The sequence below is a fragment of the Lottia gigantea genome, assembly GCF_000327385.1.
Source record: "Lottia gigantea unplaced genomic scaffold LOTGIsca_82, whole genome shotgun sequence".
Classification (NCBI taxonomy): Eukaryota; Metazoa; Mollusca; class Gastropoda; family Lottiidae; genus Lottia; species Lottia gigantea.
Genome location: NW_008710725.1, coordinates 112,030 through 135,433, shown reverse-complemented (window position 1 = coordinate 135,433; position 23,404 = coordinate 112,030). Strand labels below are relative to the sequence as shown.

The following is a 23,404-nucleotide window of genomic DNA, read 5'->3' as shown; positions in this document are numbered from 1 at the left end:
AAAAAGACGTGTAGTAGTCTCGAATACTCGCACTACCATTTCATATGGCAAATATATTTTTTTTTGCTTCCCTTTCAAACAATTTGAATAACTTATTCATCTAGTATGTTTTAAAATAACCAATTATTAGGTTATATATAAAACAGTTAGTGATACATAGTTATAATACTTGACAACCTTCTTCTTTCAGACTAGTTTTACCTCTCTCCGTACTGTTCATGTACGTATTTCGTTTCGTTATTATTTTATAAGGTTGAAATCTTAACTAAATAAAACGAAACGAAACATTTAAACTATGTCTCTGTTTTAATTTGTTTCCAGAAATCTTTTTTGGAAATTTAACATTCGTGAAAAAAACCTTTTTTTTGTGTTTCAATTTTTCATAAAATAACCTTTTATTTGGCTAAGTATAAAACTGTTACAACGACATTTGCAAACACTCCCTTCCGCCTTATAAAATTCCACACACAAACACAAAACACATAATAGTTTACAATGATACAAACATATATAGCACTCCATAAAAGCCACTACCACAAAGTTAAAAGATTAACTGAGATTTTTTTTGATGAACTCTATATCCAAATGTTCTTTGACCATTTCATAACAAAAACTGTACTCCTTCTGAAATGAAATAGAGTTTTATATTCTACTGTTCTGTATCTTATTGGACTAATGAAATGAAATAGAGTTTTATATCATACTGTTCTTGATCTTATTGGACTAATGAAATGATGTAGAGTTTTATATCCTACTGTTCTGTATCTTATTGGACTAATGAATTGAAATGGAGTTTTATATCCTACTGTTCTGTATCTTATTGGACTAATGAATTGAAATGGAGTTTTATATCCTACTGTTCTGTATCTTATTGGACTAATGAATTGAAATGGAGTTTTATATCCTACTGTTCTGTATCTTATTGGACTAATGAAATGAAGTTTTATATCCTACTGTTCTGTAGCTTATTGGACTAATGAAATGAAATGGAGTTTTATATGCTAGTGTTCTGTATCTTATTGGACTAATGAAATAAAATGGAGGTTCTTAAATTTCCTACAGTTCTGAACACTTTTTGGGGTTTGTCCTACAGTTCTCAGTCTCGTCATTAAATGAAATGAAATTAATTGTAATGTCTGTTATACCCCAAATGAAACGTAAACGTAACTTACCGTATCTTGAAAACAGTTGGGTTGTATGGTCATGATCTCTCGGACTGCCAGGAATACATCTAATACTTTATCATCCTTGAGTCTGTTTAGACAGTTCATAACGGCACAGAATACATTACATTTACTCGCACCGTCACTGAAAATGAAATGTAATGGTGTTTTATATCCTTCTGTTCTGTTCCTTATTGGACTGATGAAATTAAATGGAGTTTTATGTCTTACAGTTCTGTATCTTATTGGGCTAAAGAAGACAGAGCCGTTGCTGTAGCAACTGATTGACTAATGAAGAACGAACGAAAGCGACAGAAGGGGGAATTCTACGACCCTACGGTTCTGCACCTGATTCGGTTAATAAAAACCGATCCAGAAATACGGGTCACTTGATACAAAGATCAAGTATCTAATTTAAAAAAAAACAACTTACAAATCTTGAACGACGATGGTGTGACGACCCTCTTCTATTTGCCTGGCCCCCACAGCGCCGATCAGATTGAGCATGCCCGTCTTATCCGGTACCAGAGTCTCTATAGACCAGTCTGTTACACTGAACATATGGACTGTCGACCGCAGCGACGGGTCCGGCTGAAAAAAGGGTGCTTGAAACTATTGGGGATAGTTTTACGTACGAGGGTAACAGAAGTCGAACAATATTCTAGAGTCAGTATAGTTTCTATGAATCATTTGGTGAGAGGTCTAGTGGAGGCCACAGAATTATCAAGAGCAGATCAGAAGCAATTTTTCTCTATGTGAAATGATAAGAAATTTGAAACCCAACGCTGGGGCATCCCCCTCTCCTCCTCTCTCTCTTCGAAGCTTTTACTGCTGCCTGCTGTGACACGTCAAGAAAATAAAACACCATCCTTACCGCATCGGTCTTCTCCACTTCCAAGACAGAATGTTTGTAGAACGAGTTCCCAGTCAGTTTGTTTTTATATCGGACTGTAAACGGTCCAGCTTCTGTCTTTACCTCAGAATTCCGGGGCCAATATGAGACAGCGGCCTGAAAGAAAATCCAAACAAAAACCCCTGTTAAACTTCAACTGGAGTCCTGAAATTGATTGAACACCCTTGCCTCCCTAGTAGGACCCCTTGCTTTCTTTTCTGGGTGTAAATTATCCAGATATGGGAGTTTTACACCCTTCTTTTCGTCTTGACCCGATGACCAATTGGTTGAAAATGGAAATAATTGTCTTGCCTCGCCAATTGAGGATAGGTTTAAATGAGCACCCTTCTTTTGTCTCATTGATAGTATGACCCCCAATACCCCACATCCCTACCCTGATCAGCCCTATACCTCTTACCAATGTGCTGAAGATCCAAAACAGATCCTACCTCTCTATCTGAAGATATGTTATTAACTAAGGAGACAATAGTAAGACAGTTATACTCGTACACCATTCTCCAGAAATCCACCACTGTGGACTCCAGTGGTAGCTGGGTCGATATGAACCCGTCTCGTTTATACAAAGACTGTAATGGAACAGAAATAACTTGAGATGACAACCTTATGATGGGTGTTGTTGGAATATGTATTGGTGGTGACCTTATGATTTGCATGTGTGGCATTGTGGACTTGCTGCAACTCTTTGAGTTAATGAAAAGTAGTTTTGATGTCGGAAACATCGGAAAGTAGTTGTGCATCTCGTTGTTTTGTATACTCCTGTATCTCCATTGACTTTTCAAGTGATGGAATTTTACGTAGTTTTGTTCTCGTGTATTGTTTGATCTTATTGTGATCAGCGTCTAGTAAGTATGAGTGGTACCTGAAACTCAAACTTACCGGAACCAAGTACGCCATGATATAGTCGTTTCTATTCTCTACATTTGTAACTAAAAATACTCGATGGGCGTCATCTGTAAATAAAAGGGCCTAGGAACATTGATTTTATAGCCAAAACCTTATTTCTGAAGAAAAAATCTAGACTTTTTTCTTTAATTTAAGAATGTTACTAAGTTTCAGAATTGTCAACGGTAATTATCACCCCCTAATACCGCTCCCACCCCACCGTAGATTCTCCACTAGGTCGCTACTTGATGAGCCAAAGTGGCAGCGTAATGTCCATACTGAAGTCAACTCACGGGGTATGATGGTGGAGGATCTGTTCTTCATTAGATTCTGTTTATCACGACCAGCCTGGGTCTTCATCACAGAGATCTGTTTCCTCATTAGTTCGATATTCTGAAAATACAGTGTCTTCTGATGAATTCTTGGTGTGAAGGATGCACTGAAGTGGCCTGATCCAAATGCGAATCGTGTCTTTGCGACTACTTTGTAGTCTTGTCTTCTCGTCTTCGCAAATGAATAAACCAAATAGAATAAACATGTTACCCTCATACACATACAATGAACCTCCGTTGCATGCTTGCCTGTTGTCTCGTCTTTGCCAAACAAACCTACTATGTTTGGAGGGAATTAGTAATTGTTACAAATAGAAGAACTATGTTACCCCGTACTCATGCAAAGGCAAGAAAACATCTTTTGATGCCTTATATTCAACAAACACCACGTTAGATTGGATATCTGTATGGTGTAGATAGAAGTATGTTACCCCATACTCGAGACTCTGGGAAACCTCTTTGGAGTCGCTCTAAGAACTATAACCAACCGTATATTCCCGTTTTTTATTCTTGGCTGGTACCAGTTCTCCAATCTTCCTTCCTTTCGCCAACTCGTTCAGGGTCAGCAGTGATTTCTTGGCCAGGAGGGCTTCGTGGACTACATAATGTAGGAAGACATACTGCTCCTAGTGAATGTATACATGGATTGTTTCAAAAGTAGGTGGCTTTAAGGAAAGATTCTTTGTGTAGACTCCTTGGGGTGAGGAGGACCATCCCAGTTGCAAGACAGATACTATGTTGTTTTCATTGTAAGATCATAAATTAGAGGTTTGGTCAAGGGCCACCTGGTAGAAAGGGTCTCAAGTTGTTTTGATATCGGATCCTATTAACGAGGTTTGTTCAAGATCAAGTTAATAGTCGATATCCTTGAGCACCGTAATTGTTATTCTTGTAAAATAACAGATGTCTGTGTATCATATAAGATCATTACCAAAAGGATTGGTCAAAAAACCCGCTTCTTAAAACCTTTGATAACTCATAGATAAAGTCATTACCCTAGTTTGGATCATATTGACTCTGTTCCTTCTTAAGTTAGAAACACATTTAAATATGTCCACTTTTTCTCTGTCGGTAGCTTCTGATACCAATACATCCAGCCCAAGGAAAGTTCCAGTTCTTCCAACACCAGCACTAAACAGAGCAAAAGCGTAAAAATCAATTTTTGTCATTAACAAATTCAGCCCTCTTGCACAAAAAGTCTACTGTAACAAAAGTTATCATGTAGGCTATAGACTGTTCCAAATCAATTTCTGCACCCGGTACCACCCTTCCACTAGGTTTGTCACCAAAGCGCCCCCTTCACAATGTCATCATTGCAAATTATGGTTATTAGGGTTCAACGCAGCATCTCCATAGGAAATTCTACATCGTTTGGTTTTTATGCTGTGAACTTCAGCAACCAAAGACCAAGCAGCTAAAAATGCTGTATTTGGCTGGTGTAAAGTGAAAGTCCACTTTGCTCAAAATATTTGTGTTTCGGGTGTTAAGTGAATGATTTACCTGCAGTGTACAATCATAGGACCGTTTAGAGACACTGGGGTACGGTTGACAGCTTTCCAGAAGGCGATTAAACAAGGTGCTGATGGTACACCATGATCAGGCCAGGTCACGTAATGGAAATGTAACACTGTTCTCTCTTCGTTAGTCTGAAACATACACCAATTAGTTGTTAATTTCTTTCACGTTGGGACAGAGATGGGTCTGTCCCCTTTGGAATGCCAATGAAGTTCAAGGTCGTGATTAGACTAATGTGACTATTCTAGCAATTGGTGTATTAGCTTTCGTTGCTATTCCAATAAGGTGCAAAAGGATAGAGAACTTTTTATTTGATTTGTGTTGTCATTCCGTATACGTTGGGAAACAAGTAGAGGCGGACTGATGTTTGGACCACCGGAAGAGGTCCTACGACAAATACGTAATTGACTCTTCGCCAACATCATCGTTTACCAAAACAGATACCGTACCTTGGTTTGCTTCAGCTTGAATTCTCTAAGAACATAGTTAGATCTATGTAGTGATTTCTCAACTCGGATTTCTAGATGTCTTGATGTCAACACGTTTTCTGGTTCGTTAGGCCAGTACTGATGACATTTGATCTGAAATTACAACAGATTATTAACAAGCACATGAAAATACAAAAGATTATCGAAGAGAATGTGAACCATAAAGTTATATGGTTAGCAGCAACTGGGTGCTTAGATCGAACATAATTGCAAGTTCGCTGTCGGGCTAGAAACACCCAGTTGATATAGATTAGGATTACTGCCTCCTTTTCCGTGGTTGCGAATCCTCTTCATGCCACGGCCAATGCATTGTGGAATTATCCGAGGCTGTGGTTTCGAATTCGAATCGTTCAAATGGTCTTGACTTCCATCCACTAGCAGATCTTAGAAGACCTCAAGTAGGAATATCACAGTTTAATTCTTACCTTCGCATTTTCTAGGACATTTGTCAGCATCACGATCTTTCCACAGTTTTCACTCCAAACCATTCGCCAGAAATCGTCGATAGTGGTAGGCATGGGACCTACAATATCAGAAAAATGTCACAAAGGAGAAAACCGACAGGTACCCATAAATACAAATGAGCTATATTGTAGTCTGATGCATGTCCATTTGTCGAAGTATAGCAATTTGTCAACGTCCTGGAACATATTCAATATTTTTCTTTAAAGTGAGCCTCACCACAGAGATTCTCACTCCTCCTAAACATCTAATGTCACTCTGCAGCTTATACTATCTATGTCAAGTCTGTTTTCTTTTCGGTAATCCACATCGATATCTCAACAGTGTTTATATTATGTATTAAACTGTTTTTAACTTTTTTAATAAGAAGCAGACCAACCGATTAACTGAAACGCAACGAGCAAAATGGTATCAGGTGTTTACTCATGAAGAAGTATACATTAATTAAATACCTTGAGTAGCTATATACTTGTTTTTCTCGTCGTAACCCTGTAATAAACCAATTTAATCAAACACATTGTGTCGGGTTATTTCCAAATTAATACTTAATTCGTCTTGGGGGAAATTTGCTATCTTGATACTCTCTTGATACTATCAAAATATAACGCAATGGACACCATATTGTTCAGTAGATTTGAAAATTACAATAAGACAAAAAGAACATTAAGATGAAAATAAAACAAGGATAAAATGTTGAATTGAGTTTTACATCCTACTGCCAATGATTGTGCTAACGAGAACGGGAGATCCTAAACAAGCCACACTTACAGTTATTCTGGCCTCATAAACATCATTGAATTGAACACACTTGTGTCTTTTTTACCTTCTTTTTAGTCTACTCGATTTAATGGTGACAAAATGACATAAAGAAACTTACATCGATGTAGTTAGCGTTAATATAGTCCGAAACATCTTCCTCGTCTGTTGGCAACTTAACTCGGGAATGATCGTCTGAAAGAGAAGTTCCTTCAAATAATCATTATACCAAATAAATATTATTAGCTATGTGGATTCTCTAAAATGAATGTCGAGTTGACAAACATAGTCAATTTCATATCCGAATCGACTGTCCTAATTACTAATTGTTGATTTGAATATTGGATGTGTGAAACAGGCTGTTTTCAATTTCATGTCATGTGATGATTCTCCATGTACATTTTCATTCAAAAGGTCACACCTCTGACCCAAGACGTATTGTCTTTTTTGAATTCTGAATTTTGGGGAGAAAAAGGCTTAGATTTTAAAATACTTACAAGGATAGATGGATAGAAATCTGTTCTTGGATTTGTTATCTCCAGTACTTGCTTGAAGATGTTTGACATTTGAACCATTGGGCAGTTTCTATAAATAGAAATGAACTGGTTTTTAACAGTGAAAGAGATTTTCCAAATTGTAGTGTATTTTTACAATCGTTTTCTAGTCTTTGGGGCCCACCAATGGTGTTGCTATGAATCGTTAGGTGAAGGGGTCGTTCAGGGACCATGGCCTTGCCAAGGAGACCCTTAGCACCATGAATGTAAGAAATCAATGGTAAGATATTTGAAACTTTGGTCGGGCTTAAAGCCAAAGCCCGTAGAAACGCTACTGACTGGACCCATAAATAAGAAATGAAATGAAATGAATGTAGTTTTACGTCCTACTTTTCTGCACCATATGGGCTAATGAAGACGGGCAACGCCATGCAGGGTGCAATGAGGGAAATTTTGCCAGGACAGTGGCATTAACCTGTTCTTTTTCGATTTCCAACTGTCGAGGGATCTTTAACGTGCACAGCCTGTAGCACACGGGGCCTTGGCCCTAAATAAGAACAAAGAGGTTTATTATTTGGGCAGGTACCCCCCCCCCCCCCATTTCTTACCCTAAATTCTATAATGAATTCGTCACGTGCCATTCTTCTATCAATATAGAATTTTAAATCTACAATAGAAATATCTGTATTCTTAATCTCGCCATTTTCATCTTCGTCGGAATCTGAAATAATTTTATTCTAAATGAATTCATTTAAAGATATAATTGAAGTTTATATCTTATGGTTCTGGACACCATTGGATGATATTGCGGTTTGTGTTCTACCGCGATGTACCATATTAGATTGACAACATGGACATGAAGTTTTACTCCATTCTGCTAAGAGTAGGACGTAAAACTCCATTTATTTCATTTCATTTTCCATCCTGCTAATATGAGCTTATATGTCATTCTACCCAGAAAACCACTGCTACATATTTTAGAGCACCAGTGGATTACTTTCACATTGAGTTTTTGATGTTCTTACGCCTGGTCCTAAAGTTATATATCATTTATGTGCTAGCGTCACTTACCAAATCCCGAATTCTGGTTCCAATCATCAAACCCATTGTTCTCTCTGCCAGTTTTCACCAGAAGCTTCTTCTTTCTTCTGCAACAAAGAATGTAAAGAGGTTTTCTAAACGTTTTATGTATATCGAGGACACTGATATCATTGATTTGAACTATTCCAATGTTCAATCAGACGTTTTTAGGTCTTGCAATTCCTCTTATTGTTTTATGACGCAATAATTGCAAAAGCCCTTGGATATTTTTAGCTCCTTTCAAACTGGCTAATCCGTATCCATTACATAGGTCGCTTATTCCATTTTCTTAGTGATATCCTATGCCTGTACATTTGGGGGCAACAAGCCCTTGAAAGGCGTGTGATTTACACTAGTATGATAAGTTCGTCACTTACCTTGCTAAGATTAATACAATGGTTGCACAAGCCAGTAAAAATGTGAGAAACATGCAGACACTGAGTATAATTATGTTAGTCTGAGACCATATAGCATCAACTGGAACGAGAACGATACATTGAAATGGTTTATGTCCTACTATTCTGCACTTAGTTGATCCAATAGTGCCGGGCAACGTCATGCAGTGGGCAATAAGTGGATTTTTTACCAGAACAAGTAAAGTATCGGAACTACTTCTTATGCTAACCCGTAAATTCCCACATTTACCAACACTTTCTTCTATTCCCTCGACTCTTTCGACTTTTAGCTTACGGTTAATGAGTTTCTCTATCCCTTTCACTTACGTGTCTGACATAATGGTCCGATGTAACCGTCCATACATCCTGAATTACAAACACCAGTATTGCTATCGCATGTTTCACCAGCAGAACAGTTCCCACACGTCTTCGTGCAACCTGGTCCATAAGTAAACGAAGCACATTCTAGAAATGAAAAAGTTCCTTCAAATCATTAAGAGCAATATTTCTCTTTGAAGGTCTGAAGGAGGCTGGGAACGGAAAGTTTCAGTTTATAGATGGGGATGTTTTTCTTGTTAATATGTATATATGAGGCTTACTTTAGAATTCTAAACAAACGAAGAGGGTGGGTCGGGATGTTTTAACTCAGGGTAGGGGTGGGGCAGATTGGATTGCAGTTGCCAGATTTGATTATTAACACGTTACCTTCTTGACACTTTGAACCTTTGTAGCCTGGTTCACACCCTTCAAAACATTCACCGGAAGTGACTTCACACATTTCCCCAAACAGACAATTTCCACATAGAGAGGTACAGTTCGGCCCATAATAGTTGTTGATACAATCTAGATCGACAAACAAATTGACTATGACATTGAACACAATTGTACAATTGTAGTCTGAAGCACTATATATCAAAAGTTACTTCCCCTCATATTAGCTCTTCACAAAGAAAAATTACTGTTGGTATGATTAACAAAACAAGTCCGGCATTGTGTCTAAAGCTTCGCCCAAACGACCGGGTTTGATCTGTTGTCATCTTGGCATTGATTTGACGTATCTTATATCATGATGAACTAGTTTGAACTCAATTATTGAAGCATGCAGATTAAGGTCGGGGAGCAAGGAAGGTAATTTCAATCAAAGGGAGTGAACTGCAAACTGTGGTGATGGAAGAATACCTGATGACTTACAATCGCAATGATATCCAGTCCAATATGGCAAACAGCCCGAGTCGTCACACTTTCCAGTTTCACGATCACACGTCCCGTTGGCACAATGTCCACATTCTTTAATACAATCCAACCCATAATATCCAGCTTCACAGGCTATTAATAAAGACAGGATAAGCATCATCGTTTTGTAGTCTTTACCAGACCCGAAGCTAGCTGTCAAAAGAGGGAGTAGGGCGTGAACTGAGGGACTCGACACATCAATCAAGAAGTACATCATCACGTAGTCTGCCTTTGAAAATGCGATTATAACACCTACTAACGACTTATTACGCCGAGGAAGAGATTCAAAATGGCTGTGAACTGCGTTAGTGTGCGTTATTTCCACGTAAGAACCATATGTTGTTTAGTATGTGTTAGACTACTTACGTATATCACAATCCGGGAGATAAAAGCCGCCAGCACAACCGAAATCACACCTGCCTGTTGCACCGTCACATACATCATGATGTGTCCAACAGTTGCATGTTTTCTCACAATGAGTCCCGAACGTCCCTTCTGCACAACCTGGGGTGATAAAATTAGGCTATAAAATAGGATCATTCGCTACTCTCATTATTATATTTATTAAAACAATTAGACAACTAAACTTAAGGTTTTGTGAAAATGCAGCTGTACTCACCATACGCTTTCACATTACAGATGTTGACCAGGCTGCTAGCCGTTAGTGGTATGCTAAAAGTAATGTTTCCCAAAGCCAGATCTTTTAGACAGGTTACAGTATTCTTCTCGTCTAATACTGTAGTTTCATCATGTTTATAACATAGATGATTACCAACGTAGATTTCCAGGTCCAGCAAGGCTTCTTCTGCAAAAACAACCAATAGTCAGATTGAACCAATTCCGTAGTCATATCCGTTTAGCCATCAAGACAGTCAGGTGTAACTGTCCAGAAACGTAGAAGAGTGAACAGTTCAATGTTAGACGATATGTCGTTCTATTAACAGTTTGAGACTGAAGGAGACTGGATTAATATAGAGCTGAAAACAATAGCTTTATTTACTCTCTTATACCACTTATGAAATTCTTACTCAATTATGATTGATATACTTCCTCATGTGAAAATGTGGTTTTGGATTTCGAGTTTTGCAGTGCGGATCGTTAGTACTTGATTTATTTATTGTAATCAGTAATCGAAAGTAATTTGTTACTGGCGGAAATTGAAGAAGTAAGCAATATAGTCAAATATACAAGTGAGCACCCCCTGCACACCGGAAGTAATAGTGCAATTTAATCTAATCTGTGAAGATATGTAAGTACTCACAGTTCATCCCAACCAATCTAATAATAGTTCATTTTTACACTTGGTGAAAAGGACTCCGACGAAATGAAATTGAGCTACATCAGCCGAGGAGCATACATACTTAGACGAACGCTTCCCTTTAATTTCATTAGAGTACTGTATCCCTTTAAAATGATTAAGATGACTTACTGTCTGTGTCTGGAAGATGGAATTCAATAACAGAAAGCTGTGTCGTGGTATCAGATTGCAGTTCGATCTTCAAGTCAGATCTCTGATCAGAGGATTCCATCTCAAGACAATCTCGGCTTGAATCCCTGAGAAAGATAAAGAGTCGGAATTTTACGTCTTATTCACCATTAGATGATGATGTATGGTAGTGGAGAACTTTGATTAGGCTGATCGTGTTGTTGATTCGTGAAGAACAACCCAGGTTCAAGCCTTACAGATCCAGAATCAAAAACCATAAGCATTACTTAAAGGGACAAATTTCGATGGTGAGCTGTGATAGCAGAATTTTCCCTTTAAAGTTTATAAAGTGGTATCTCACACAAATGGGTCACAAGTTTTGGTCATAATTTGTCCCAGGTGTGGCATCTTGAAGATCTTATATTATTGAATAGGAGCTCTAGTGACAAGGAGCTGTTTTGGACAATCTTGGTCATAATTTATACCCAAAGTACGCCTTACCCATCGTCCAGGTCATCGCCTTCTCTTCCAATCCTTTCTGTAACAAATCACAGGAGCTAAATGAATATATAATCAACTCGAGCTCATCTCGTGTGTGTTTCCGACACACAGTCTGCATCAGGACATCTAGTGTTTGAAACAGGAGGTAATGAATCGTTTACGAACATGATACAATGTTGTCATTCTTGCTTCTCGGTGATTATTGTACTCGAGTTTAAAAACACAAATAAGCTTTTGTACTTGGATTTGAAGATTAGTTTAGATGATGAGCGCCAATATATCAGAGGCTAGACCAGCAAAACGCGGACTACAATAGTTTGGCTTGCAAACCATGTCCAACCCCTACATTAACCTCATCCAACCATATCCAACCATCAACCGACGCACCCCGCCTACCAACACCGTCCTCATAGTTTGAGCAAAATAACGAACCTCTTTGACAGTATTTTCCAGACCATCCTTTCTCACATCCACCGGACAGACAGGAGAGATCATCATTACAGCCTTCTACACAGTGACACGTCTTTATATAGCCTGGAATGGGGAAAACAATATCCTACTGTTCTGTGTCTTCTTGAACTAATGAAACGAAATGAAGTTTTATATGTCCTAGTTCTCTGAACGTTATGAAATAAAATGGATTTTACGAACTAAAAGACTGTGATGTAGCCAAATATCCTTCTCCTTGTGACCAATAATCCAATAATATGTATTACGATTAAACAAAACAACGTACCCCCACCCGTTTCAGCTCCCCCGCATACCCCTTCCCTTCTATAATACTTACCGTCATCGTCGGTTTGGTAGCCTCGAAACGGTTTCATGTAACAACAAAATATACAAGACAGTATTATTATCAATATCTTTATCATTGCAGCACATTGGTATACACTCTGTAAATAGATTGAATTGTCTTCTTACAATCCAGGTAAGATGCTGTACAGAAACTGGATTGATATTTTTATGAATTGTGGCTAGTCTTTCCCGAATGTACAGGCCAGGGACGGAAGGAATACTTCATTTAGAAATTATATCCTGGATTGGCTGGGCACATTTTATCAAATGAAGTGGAGTTTTACGTCAAAATAGTTTGAAATTTTTCTCATTAACTTATGGACCTATTTAAAACGAACAGTAAGCAATGGGGCGACTTGTGTTTCCTACTAGTTTCTGCTATAGTGGTGATTTCCAGCAACTGCAATGCATCAATGACGACGGACAATATATCACAAAGTGTAATGAGGGAAAATTAGTCGAATTTTGTTCAAATGTAGAAGAGTTTAACCTACAACCCCTACAATGCAATTAGTGCACAACGAGGTCAATTTCTCGATTTGTCATCATTATCATAATAAATATTTCATACGTACAGATGTACAGGCAGCACTGTGTGGGACTGATAACGCTTCACGGTGTACAATGGAAGAAATTTTGACTATCGCGATATCTTTCTATATTTGAAAGAAATATATAATCTTCTTACCTTATTCCAAGTAGACTGTACAGTGATTGCATTCGGAATAAAAATGTGAAATTCCACCTTTCTCGCTCATTAAATTGACAATATTTTCTCCAATTTCTCACAGTATCGGTTTGCCTCATTAAAATCTAACAGCTCGGCAATTAACTAAGTTTTTAATTATTATAACAAGGTTATATTTCCTTCTGTAATTGTGTTACTCTAGTATATCAAACTAACACGTTATATTATCAACGTTGACTAATTCTGTTAATTTTAAACAATCATCACCGATCGTTTCTAACAATTCACTTTTATGTTTGAACACATTTTCATGAACGATTTTCACAAATCTTGAGTCGAGAATACGAAGATATTGGTTCAGTATGATTAATGAAAGGCATATGAGTTTATCCGACATTAATTTTAAGCCTTTGATCCAACAGCTTGATATTCTAATACATTTATGCATATGTATATTTATCGTTGTCTTCGATGTGACATCGGTTTGATATTGTGATGACATTCCTATAGACTTTTATTCTATTGCAGATGGACATGGGGTCGAATTTTCATTCTAAAAAGTCAAACGGTTAACCGAAAATTACATATAAGGTTGTGTTCTTTTAATTTCAATTATAAGACTTATTTTATGCTCTTCTTGTGCAGTGCGCAACGAGGGAAATTTGTGTCAGAGATCGAACGTTTGATTGTAATTGTTAAAAGCGATACACACGGGTTGCTGATAAAGAAAATGTATTTAGACGAATATTTCCATTTAATTCACGCCTGTGGAAACTCGACCGTTATCAGATATAATTGTAGAACTAAGTAGAGTATATGGAATTCTGTATCTATGGAAACCTTTCATTATTATGTAGTTGTCTATTCTGGAGGATTATTGCGATATAATATCTAATACGCAGTATTTACCCCGACCCGTAGCTAAAGGGGGGCAAGAATGGGGGAGGGGTCCTCCTCAACCGACCGATATCATCACTGCAACTAAACACCATGCTCCCTTGCCCCTCCAGATATATTACTTGTCCGTCGGGATATATTACTTGTCCCTCCAGATATATTACTTGCCCCTCCAGATATATTATTTGCCCCTCCGAACAATCAAGTCTGACTACGGGCAGAAGCCAAGATAGCTATTGGGTCGGTAGTAAAGCCCTTTTATTTACCCTAAAGCATGTAAATTATTGAAAGTGGTAGAGTTTACTGAAATCGAGCTCTATCAGATGATGGAACAAAAAGTTAGATGACTCTATGCCTTTAAGCTCTATAAGATGGTAAATTGATTATTTAGACAAAAAGAACGGTTTTAAGTTTTTTCAGCTTGTAAAGGTAATATATAGGCCACATTATCCTTTGAAGATCTATCAGCTGGTAAAGCCAATATTTAGACGAAAACATGCCTTTAATTTCCTTCAGCTAGTAAATATTAAGACGACTATATCCCCGTAAGTTTTATCAGCTGGTAAATTAGATATGCCGGTTTAGAGATGTCGGTGCATGGAGGATGTTTTTGTTTGTACTTAGATGGCTATATCCCTTAAAGCCCTATCAGCTGGTAAATTGAATATTTAGACGGTCATATCCCATTAAAAAGCCAATATTTAAATGATGATATCCCTTATAATTTTATCAGCTGGTCATTAGAAGTTTATCTACAATAAGAATTAAACTGTTTATACAATGTTTATCAGTTGTGAATCATACATAAATAGTAAACAACCTTATCAACAACTATAGTCTTACTTCACTAGACTGCTGTTGGCTTTGGGTCACAGTATTGTCCATCAAAATTAGATAGGGGAGCCGCTGTGGCTCAGTGAGTGTGGGTTTGCTCGTTGACCTGAAGATCCAGGATTTAATTCCAGAATAGGCCGAGATGGCAACAATTATAGTCTCACTTATCTAGACTGTTGTTGGGCCACTCTCACAAAAGGGTAAGCGAATGAATGTAAGCTTCTTTTTCCAGTTAGCGCTTTACCTACTCAATAGACCGTTCTGTAACAAGGTCCATGTCATGGTGAGAACAAACTCGAAGACTGCAAGCAAATCTCATTGCAACTGAAGGCCTGATAATCCTGTCAAGCCTTAGACTGTCTCAGGACAGTTTTGATCGGTCGATCGAGACTATCTGAAAATGACCATATTGAACATAGTCCTTATTGTAGTTTAAAATAGTTAAAAATGTCGACGTTAAAGGAAGTTTGTGATGGATTACCGTTGAATCCCTTACCACTTCAGAAACCGAGGGATGAGTCTGTACCACATGCACCAGTACTGAACCCCGGCCTCACCCAAGGAGAACAGAGGGTAAGGGAGAATTCATTATTACAATTTCAGCTAATGTTGATGATGTCGTAGTATTACATACATCGTTTCGGTCAATTACGAGTAAAAGGATACTTTCTATCCGCAAGAACATTTTACGTGTAAAAGATCAGACATAATATTGCTTCGACATCTTTGGTTTCTATGTTGATATACGTGTAGTCTATAATACGTATGCTTAATTAAAGGTTCATTGTTAACATAGTAAACACAACGTTTCGACAAATTACGTTTACATTCGCATATCGTCTTTGATTAACAAAAGACTATCAAGTTGTAAGGCAATACTTTCAGTTAATGTCCAGTTTGACGCCACATCTTTCAGCTCGCTCTAGAAAATTCCTTGAGATATTTTCCACCGGAAGTGCATGAAGTTCTGGCACCGGAATTCCTGGAAGAGCTGAACCAATATGGGCATATTTATATGTATAGATTCAGGCCTTATATTGAAATGAGGTAGGGGTATATTTCGTAATTCTTGCTCAAATTACTCAGGATACCGACTTGACATGCCCTGTTGCACACTGGGATTGGGCATTTTGGAAGTTAAACTGGATCTTTCTTGTGGATGGTATTCAAATTATTTATGAGTTTAATATCTCCATTATGTCTATTATTCGATATGCTCTAAGCTCAAGCTGCAAACACGTCTGTTAGAAATGCAATCCTCATAAAGACAACTGGTTTTAGAAATACGGTAACTCTCAAATGTTAGCAAATGAGAAAAGATTGCCATAAAAGTTCGCTGATGGTTTTCAGTTTTCAAAGCACTATATGTTTGATTGTCTTTTTAGAGCCTATCCTATAAACGAGTACCCAGCACAAACCAGACAAGCAGCAGCTGTAATGCACATGATAATGAATAATCTCGACCCCCATGTTGCTCAGTTTCCTCAAGAACTAGTAACCTATGGTGGAAATGGGCAGGTCTTCTCCAATTGGGCTCAGGTTGGTTGGCGTCTTCTCCTTTCTGTTAAGGTCTATCAGGACCGGAATTGGCATGCAACCTCTTTCTGAACACTTGCTACTCTTTCAGTCATTATTACATTATCAGTTGTGACTGCGTCTAATACTTAACACCTTTCTTGTATCATGGAAGTTTGTCAATGTAATACGACTAGAGCCCTCGACAAAACTGTAAGCTGCTCGTGTTATCGGGAATATGGGGTGTGATCGATGGAAAAACTGCTGATTTGAAAGTGTACCTCTTTATTCCAGTTTCTACTGATGATGAGATACCTGTCCATAATGACAGAAGAACAGACGCTTGTGATGTATTCCGGACACCCTATGGGCCTGTTTCCCAGTACCCCCGAATCCCCCCGAGTGGTCATCACCAACGGTATGGTAAGTCACACCACCATTTTAACGTCACCGTCCCCGTATTCTTTACGTTCACCGTATTCAAGCAACATGCAGGTTACAGTGAGGTCTTACTGATTTTACCATTTTATCAAGTTCTCCCGAGCCTCGCTGATATGGTCCCTCAACCAGGGAACGTGGTCACCTTTTACTAATTTGAACTCTGGCGGTATCTTGTAATTTCAGGTGGTACCAAATTACTCATCACGTGACCTGTATGATAAACTGTTTGCTCTTGGCACCACAATGTGAGTACTTTTATTTACTGTGTTGGACGTTCTATAGGTTAAAACCTGATTTGATTGGCAATTGATAGTCTATAGTATAAAACCTAATTTATTTAAAACTAATAGGCAACTTCTCACTTCCTGTCACGTGACACAAAGGCAATTAACCCTTCTCACAGTAAGGGAAGCAACTTTCTTTTAGCATACTAAAGACCACAATGATATAGGCTGATTAGAAAACCGCTTTACAAATCCTTTGAATCATTCAATCAGCGTCAATACATTGTTGCCTTACAGCATCATCATTAGGTTGTACTGTATATGTTCAACCACTATGTTATAGGTATGGTCAAATGACAGCGGGAAGTTACTGTTATATCGGACCACAAGGAATTGTTCATGGTACAACTGTAAGTCTCTTAGTCTCCTTTTCAAATCAGAGGATTGACGTCCCGTACCTTAGCAGGTTCTTTTCAAAATCGGACAACACGGACACGAAATAAGACAACATAATAACTACATTCTCCGGTCTAAAAAGACGTTCTACAGCCAACCCAGCTGTCTAGCTGTAAACGATCCACTTGAACTTAAAAGTTTATTGTTGTTATAGTTGCATGTTTCTTGGTTTTTTTTTCATTCCAGTTAACTATCCTGAATGCTGCCAGGAAACACCTTAATACCGGAGATCTGTCAGGGAAGGTGTTTGTTACATCAGGTTTAGGTGGTATGAGTGGTGCCCAAGCTAAAGCTGCTGTTATATCAGGATGCGTTGGAGTTATAGCTGAGGTAAGTGAATTGCTCTATCACTATATCAACTGCGTTCCAAGAAATCATCAATTCCCTGTTTTAACCATTTTCTGCTTATGTCAGTGGTGGGAGTAGGTAGTCTTGATATCTACACTTATGTTCTTAAAATCCTGGGTGTTTTTCCTGCTAATGTAAGTTGCAAAATCCCTTTCCACCAAGCTTTACATGTGTCTCGGGTAGTGATGATCCAATGACAACCACGATAGCTGTTGCAGAATACTCGGTACCATACTGAGTGAGACTGGATTTGTCAACTTGATATGATTTTCAGAGAGTGTCCATACTTAAGTGTTGTAAACTCCGTATATCTTATAATGTTGGCATATCAATTTGAAATCTTTAGGTGAGTAAGGAAGCTATATACAAGAGATATAACCAAGGTTGGCTACAAGAAGTGACAGATAACCTTAATGAGTGTATGTTGATGATAAAACACCATCGACATAATAAAACACCTACTAGTATAGGCTATCATGGTAATGTGGTTGATCTATGGTAAGTTTGACAGTTAATAGCATAGGCAATTTAATTTTGGAACACTTCATGCAACTCTTAGAATAGGTTCCTCGACCGGCATCTCTTTCAGAGAGCCCGCGTGACTAATGATGTTTATCTGGTGTCGCGAATAAGATGAGAGGGGACTAGCTTTAGCATCAACTCCGCCTCGCTAAAAATGTATGAGGTCAACATTGAAGTGTTGCTGTAACGAAGGTCTGATTTGGTGAGGACTGAGATACTGAGATTCTGAGCTGACTGCCCGATCCTGTACACCATCAATATCCTATTTTTGTGCGTTTCAGGGAAAGACTAGCCGATGAGTATGATTCTACTGGAGAACTGTTGGTTGATTTGGGATCTGACCAGACCTCCTGTCATAATCCATTTTTAGGAGGATATTACCCTGTTCAGGTAGGGGCTGGAGAAAGATCGAAACGTTTCTAGCATCTTTTGGAATTATGGCAAGTCTTTCCAATTGCGATCATCATTTGATCAACACCACAAAGCACTCCGACACCTCAAATTTTAAAGCACTCTTTAGACCTTTGAGGTCTGATTTATTTCAATCTTGTATTGATGATGATTTTTTTCGTAGTTATCCTATGAAGACGCGAGAGAAGTCATGTCATCAGATCCTATCCGGTTCAAGAACTTGGTCCAAGAAAGGTAAAAGCGGCTTGGAGCTGCCAAATTGACTTCATTCTATCTAAAGATTATATAACGACATACACAAGCACTGTATCATAGATAGGGGGCGTACGATGGAGCGGTACCGTGAGCTTTTAATGATATACACGCGTGTTATCTTTTAGTTTTAGTTTTAGTAGCCTGTGCTTTGAATATTTTGGACCTGATTTTGGACGGATGGTCATAATTTATCATGAGACTTTGTTCATTTCGTTTTCAGTTTACGCCGCCATATTTCGGCTATAAATCGTTTAGCAACACGAGGAATGTTCTTCTGGGATTACGGTAATGCGTTTTTATTAGAGGCTAGTCGAGCTGGTAAGTGGTTTAACCATATTTGAAGAATTTCCTTCCATACGTGGACAATGTTGATAACGAGAAGCATCTTTCAGTCTCAATACCAATAAGATGAGAAAACACCCTCTCCGTATTGACACTGAAGACACTTTACTTAATGCGATGAAGATTAATTGCGAAATTGGAAGACCCGGTGCTTTTACAGATATTCCAATAGCTAAAAGCTGACAAGATCTATTTTGCTATGAAATTTAACATTTCAGGGGCGGATGTTGGTCGTGAGGAAGGAGTTAACAGTGCATCTTTCAGATATCCTTCGTATGTTCAGGATATAATGGGAGATATCTTCTCTCTAGGTTTTGGGCCATTCAGGTAATACTTCATCTGAAAATGTGTTTAGTTGACGATGTCCTTGGGAACCTAAGTCGTTGTCCTGTAATTAGCTTTGACAAAGCTCTAGCTTGTATTCAGGTGTCTTTACGGTCTGTACACGTACAGATACCTCGACAGTTGGAAATCGATAAAGGGCAGGCTAATGTCGCTATCCTGGCAAAATTTCCCTCATTGAGCCCTGCATGGCGCTGCCCGTCTTCATTAGCCCACATGGTGCAGAAAAGTAAATCATTGCGGAGATGTTTGTCCAAGTAACAACTCTCCTTGGGTCAGGGTCCATGAGAACCTAAGAGAATCAATATTGTTACTTTTAATATCATAAAATTCACCCTTTTTCAGATGGGTGTGTACTTCCGGTTTATCAAGCGACCTAGAGAAGTCCGATGAAATTGCTGCATCAGTTTTAGAAGATATCATCAAACAAGGAGGTTTGATTTAGATTAATGTTACTATTTCTTAACGAATTAACAGTAGGATGTAGGATTTCATCAGTCCAATAAGGTACAGAACAGTAGGATTTAAAACTGTTTTATTTCTATTTAACAGTACCGGAGTCAACCAAGCAGCAATATACTGATAATATCAGATGGATAAAAGAAGCCGGAAATCACAAAATGGTGGTCGGGTCCCAAGCCCGTATATTGTATTCAAATCAACTAGGACGACAGGCCATAGCTTTAGCTTTTAATAAAGCTATAGCCGATGGCGAGATCTCGGTTAGTGGTTAGCTTCTATTTGTTAGCTTCCAGCTCAACTTTCAATACGTGGACAAATGGTTAGGGGTGTCGCTTGGAAGCTACCTGAGACAGGCGTTTACAAAAGTGTTACTTTAAAGCGAATATTCATTGCTTCTTGTGAACGTCCGTTTTCATCATTTCAACGATGGTATTGAAAAATACATTGAAATGTTCCAACTTGCATGTTTTCGTGGCTGGGAAGAGCTCACCTTACTCTGGAAAATTGTCTTATTTATATAAAAGCATGTTTTTCAGGCACCGATAGCTATAAGTCGCGATCATCATGACGTCAGTGGCACAGATAGCCCGTTCAGAGAAACGTCCAATATAACAGACGGATCGTCATTATGCGCAGGTAATCTTTAAATTTAACCAATCGAGACGAGCAGAATGTTTTAATTCGACCCTAGGCATGTACAAGGTGGAGAAGCCCTTCCTCTTTTCAAGACCAGCTGGTAGACATGATTTATCCCTTTTCCTGCTTGCTTTCCACGAAATCACCAACCATAATTATTACAATTTCAGATATGGCCATACAGAACGTTATTGGTGACAGTTTTAGAGGAGCTACTTGGGTTGCTATTCACAACGGAGGAGGTGTTGGCTGGTAAGTTTTGACGAGCAGATCAACTGGCGATTCAGAGCATCACTGACTATCAGCAACTGCGATCACTTGGATGGATGCAGATCACGCTAGCTCAGATCAACGACCAAGTTTTGCTTATTAGAATCAAAATAACAGATACCGCTGGTGAGAGGTGCCTTCTATTATCTTTACCACCAGGAGTTAAAACCAGAACTTAGTTTCATCGGGCATTTTTAGACAATGTTTAAATTGAACCTTCCTGAACCATGATCAACTCAAGAGAATTCCACTGTTTTTCAGGGGTGAAGTCATCAATGGGGGCTTTGGATTGGTTTTAGATGGTTCACAGGTAAGATTTTCTGACTCGTCTTCCTTTCTTTCTGGCTCCTTGGTACCTCTCAAATTCCGCAACATCAGAATTAAAGACACGATTTCCGTCTTTCCGTCGTTTCGAAAGAAAAAAAACAAGGTTTTAATACAATGAAACCCTTTTACGTCGGCCAGAATTTTTGCGGAGGTTGCAGTTTTGGAGAGCTTCACTGTACTGAAACGTCTTTCATCCGGACCCCCTCTGCAACTGAGTGTGTCAATTATTTATATATGTTTCTAGGATGCTGGTAGACGAGCCAAGCTGATGTTAGGTTGGGATGTCAATAATGGGGTCGCCAGAAGATGTTGGAGTGGAAATCTTAAAGCAGAAGAGACGATCTGCCGAGCAATGGACGAGGACAGCTCGTTAAAGATCACTGTACCGTATCACGCCGATTCCAGGTTACTCGATGATACTCTTTCAACGATCTCAAAATAACCAGTACATTTCAATCTCAAACTGTTTTAATTTCAAGTACTAAAGGCATAATAAAAAGAGGGACTGGGTTATTACAGTATGTTTCCCAGTGCTTAACAATATATCTTTTCTTTAATATTATAAAGATAATTTTAGTGTGCCCATTGAAGGACCTGGGGTGCCATCTTCATAGAATTGGAATTGGTAATAATGTAAAAAAAAACATTTTGTTGAAACATTGGTAGCAGCAAATGCACTTTTCACACGAGAAAGCTTATCAATCACAAGTGAGGAAGTATTCCATAATGTAAAGTGGTATCAGGTGTCTAGAAGAGTAAGCATACCCTGCCTGGCACTACACTGTTCATAGCTGCTCAACAAACACAACAAACATTACAAACAGGAACGCGCCAACAACAAAAATAGCGAGAGAATAAAGAGTAACTAAGTTGAGATATAAGAAGAAAGAGTAACTTCTTATCTTTCAGGATATTTGTAGTTAGGGTGGTGATATTTACCTGATATATCTTCTATTATTATAGTCAAACACTATGTTCAAAGGCACACATGATTTTTTTTAACTATTACTTTTTTTGAATAGATGATGAATACTTCCGCTGGGTAATAACCTAATCGTTCTTATCAACTTTGCCGATCCTTCATGTTGTAATTCCCACCTCTTGGGGAGCGTGCTATAAAACGGGACGTTCTGTGGGCAAAATGTGGCTAGGTTTTAACTCCTTGGATTAATGACTTGAATGATATATTGATGACATTATGGTGCAATTAAAATGGTAAGTCAAGTTTTATTGTATTAAGATCAACCTTTTAAAGAAGATTTCTAAATTTTTTTTGGTATATGCTACATGCTAGTGGTGTGTGTTGGTAGCTTCATATGCTATATGTTGGTATATGCTATGTGTTGGTATATGTTATGGGGTGGTATATGCTATATGTTGGCATATGCTATGTGTTGGTATATTTAATTGTTGGTATATGCTATGTGTTGGTATATGCAATGTGTTGGTATATGCTATATGTTGGTATATGCTATGTGCTGGTATATGCAATGTGTTGGTATATGCTATGTGTTGGTATATGCAATGTGTTGGTATATGCTATATGTTGGTATATGCTATGTGTTGGTATATTTATGTGTTAGTATATGCTATATGTTGGTATATTTATGTGTTGGTATATTCTATATGTTAGTATATTTATGTGTTGGTATATGCTATATGTTGGTATATGCAATGTATTGGTATATGCTATGTGTTGGTATATGATATGGGCTGGTATATGCTAAATGTTGATATATGTTATGGGGTGGTATATGCTATATGTTGGTATATGCTATATGTTGGTATATGCAATGTATTGGTATATGCTATGTGTTGGTATATGTTATGGGGTGGTATATGCTATATGTGGGTATATGCTGTGTTGGTATATTTATGTGTTGGTATATGCTATGTGTTGCTATATGCAATGTGTTGGTATATGCTATATGTTGGTATATGCTATGTGTTGGTATATGCTATTTGTTAGTATATGCAATGTGTTGGTATATGCTATGTG

The 23,404-nt window shown here is 38.1% G+C and overlaps 2 protein-coding genes across 2 annotated transcripts; one reads left to right on the top strand and one right to left on the bottom strand.

The window, feature by feature from the left end:
• Positions 1-549: 549 nt before the first annotated feature.
• LOTGIDRAFT_133136 (hypothetical protein) lies at positions 550-7,045 on the bottom strand (the record flags this gene model as incomplete). Its single annotated transcript, XM_009067391.1, has 8 exons — positions 550-624; positions 4,286-4,421; positions 4,791-4,936; positions 5,255-5,386; positions 5,719-5,816; positions 6,208-6,244; positions 6,633-6,706; positions 7,009-7,045. Coding segments are annotated over 8 exons (735 nt in total), but the record flags the coding sequence as incomplete, so codon positions are not given.
• An 8,256-nt stretch (positions 7,046-15,301) lies between these two features.
• LOTGIDRAFT_222456 (hypothetical protein) lies at positions 15,302-21,942 on the top strand (the record flags this gene model as incomplete). The annotated part of the gene is made up of 18 exons (XM_009067390.1): positions 15,302-15,427; positions 15,771-15,901; positions 16,240-16,393; positions 16,664-16,792; positions 16,994-17,055; positions 17,378-17,444; positions 17,677-17,820; positions 18,185-18,336; positions 18,642-18,750; positions 18,935-19,005; positions 19,247-19,344; positions 19,587-19,695; positions 20,056-20,144; positions 20,263-20,432; positions 20,709-20,808; positions 20,979-21,060; positions 21,340-21,388; positions 21,650-21,942. 18 exons carry the CDS (start codon positions 15,302-15,304, stop codon positions 21,845-21,847), a joined length of 2,040 nt encoding a protein of 679 aa, XP_009065638.1. The 3' UTR covers positions 21,848-21,942.
• Positions 21,943-23,404: the final 1,462 nt, after the last annotated feature.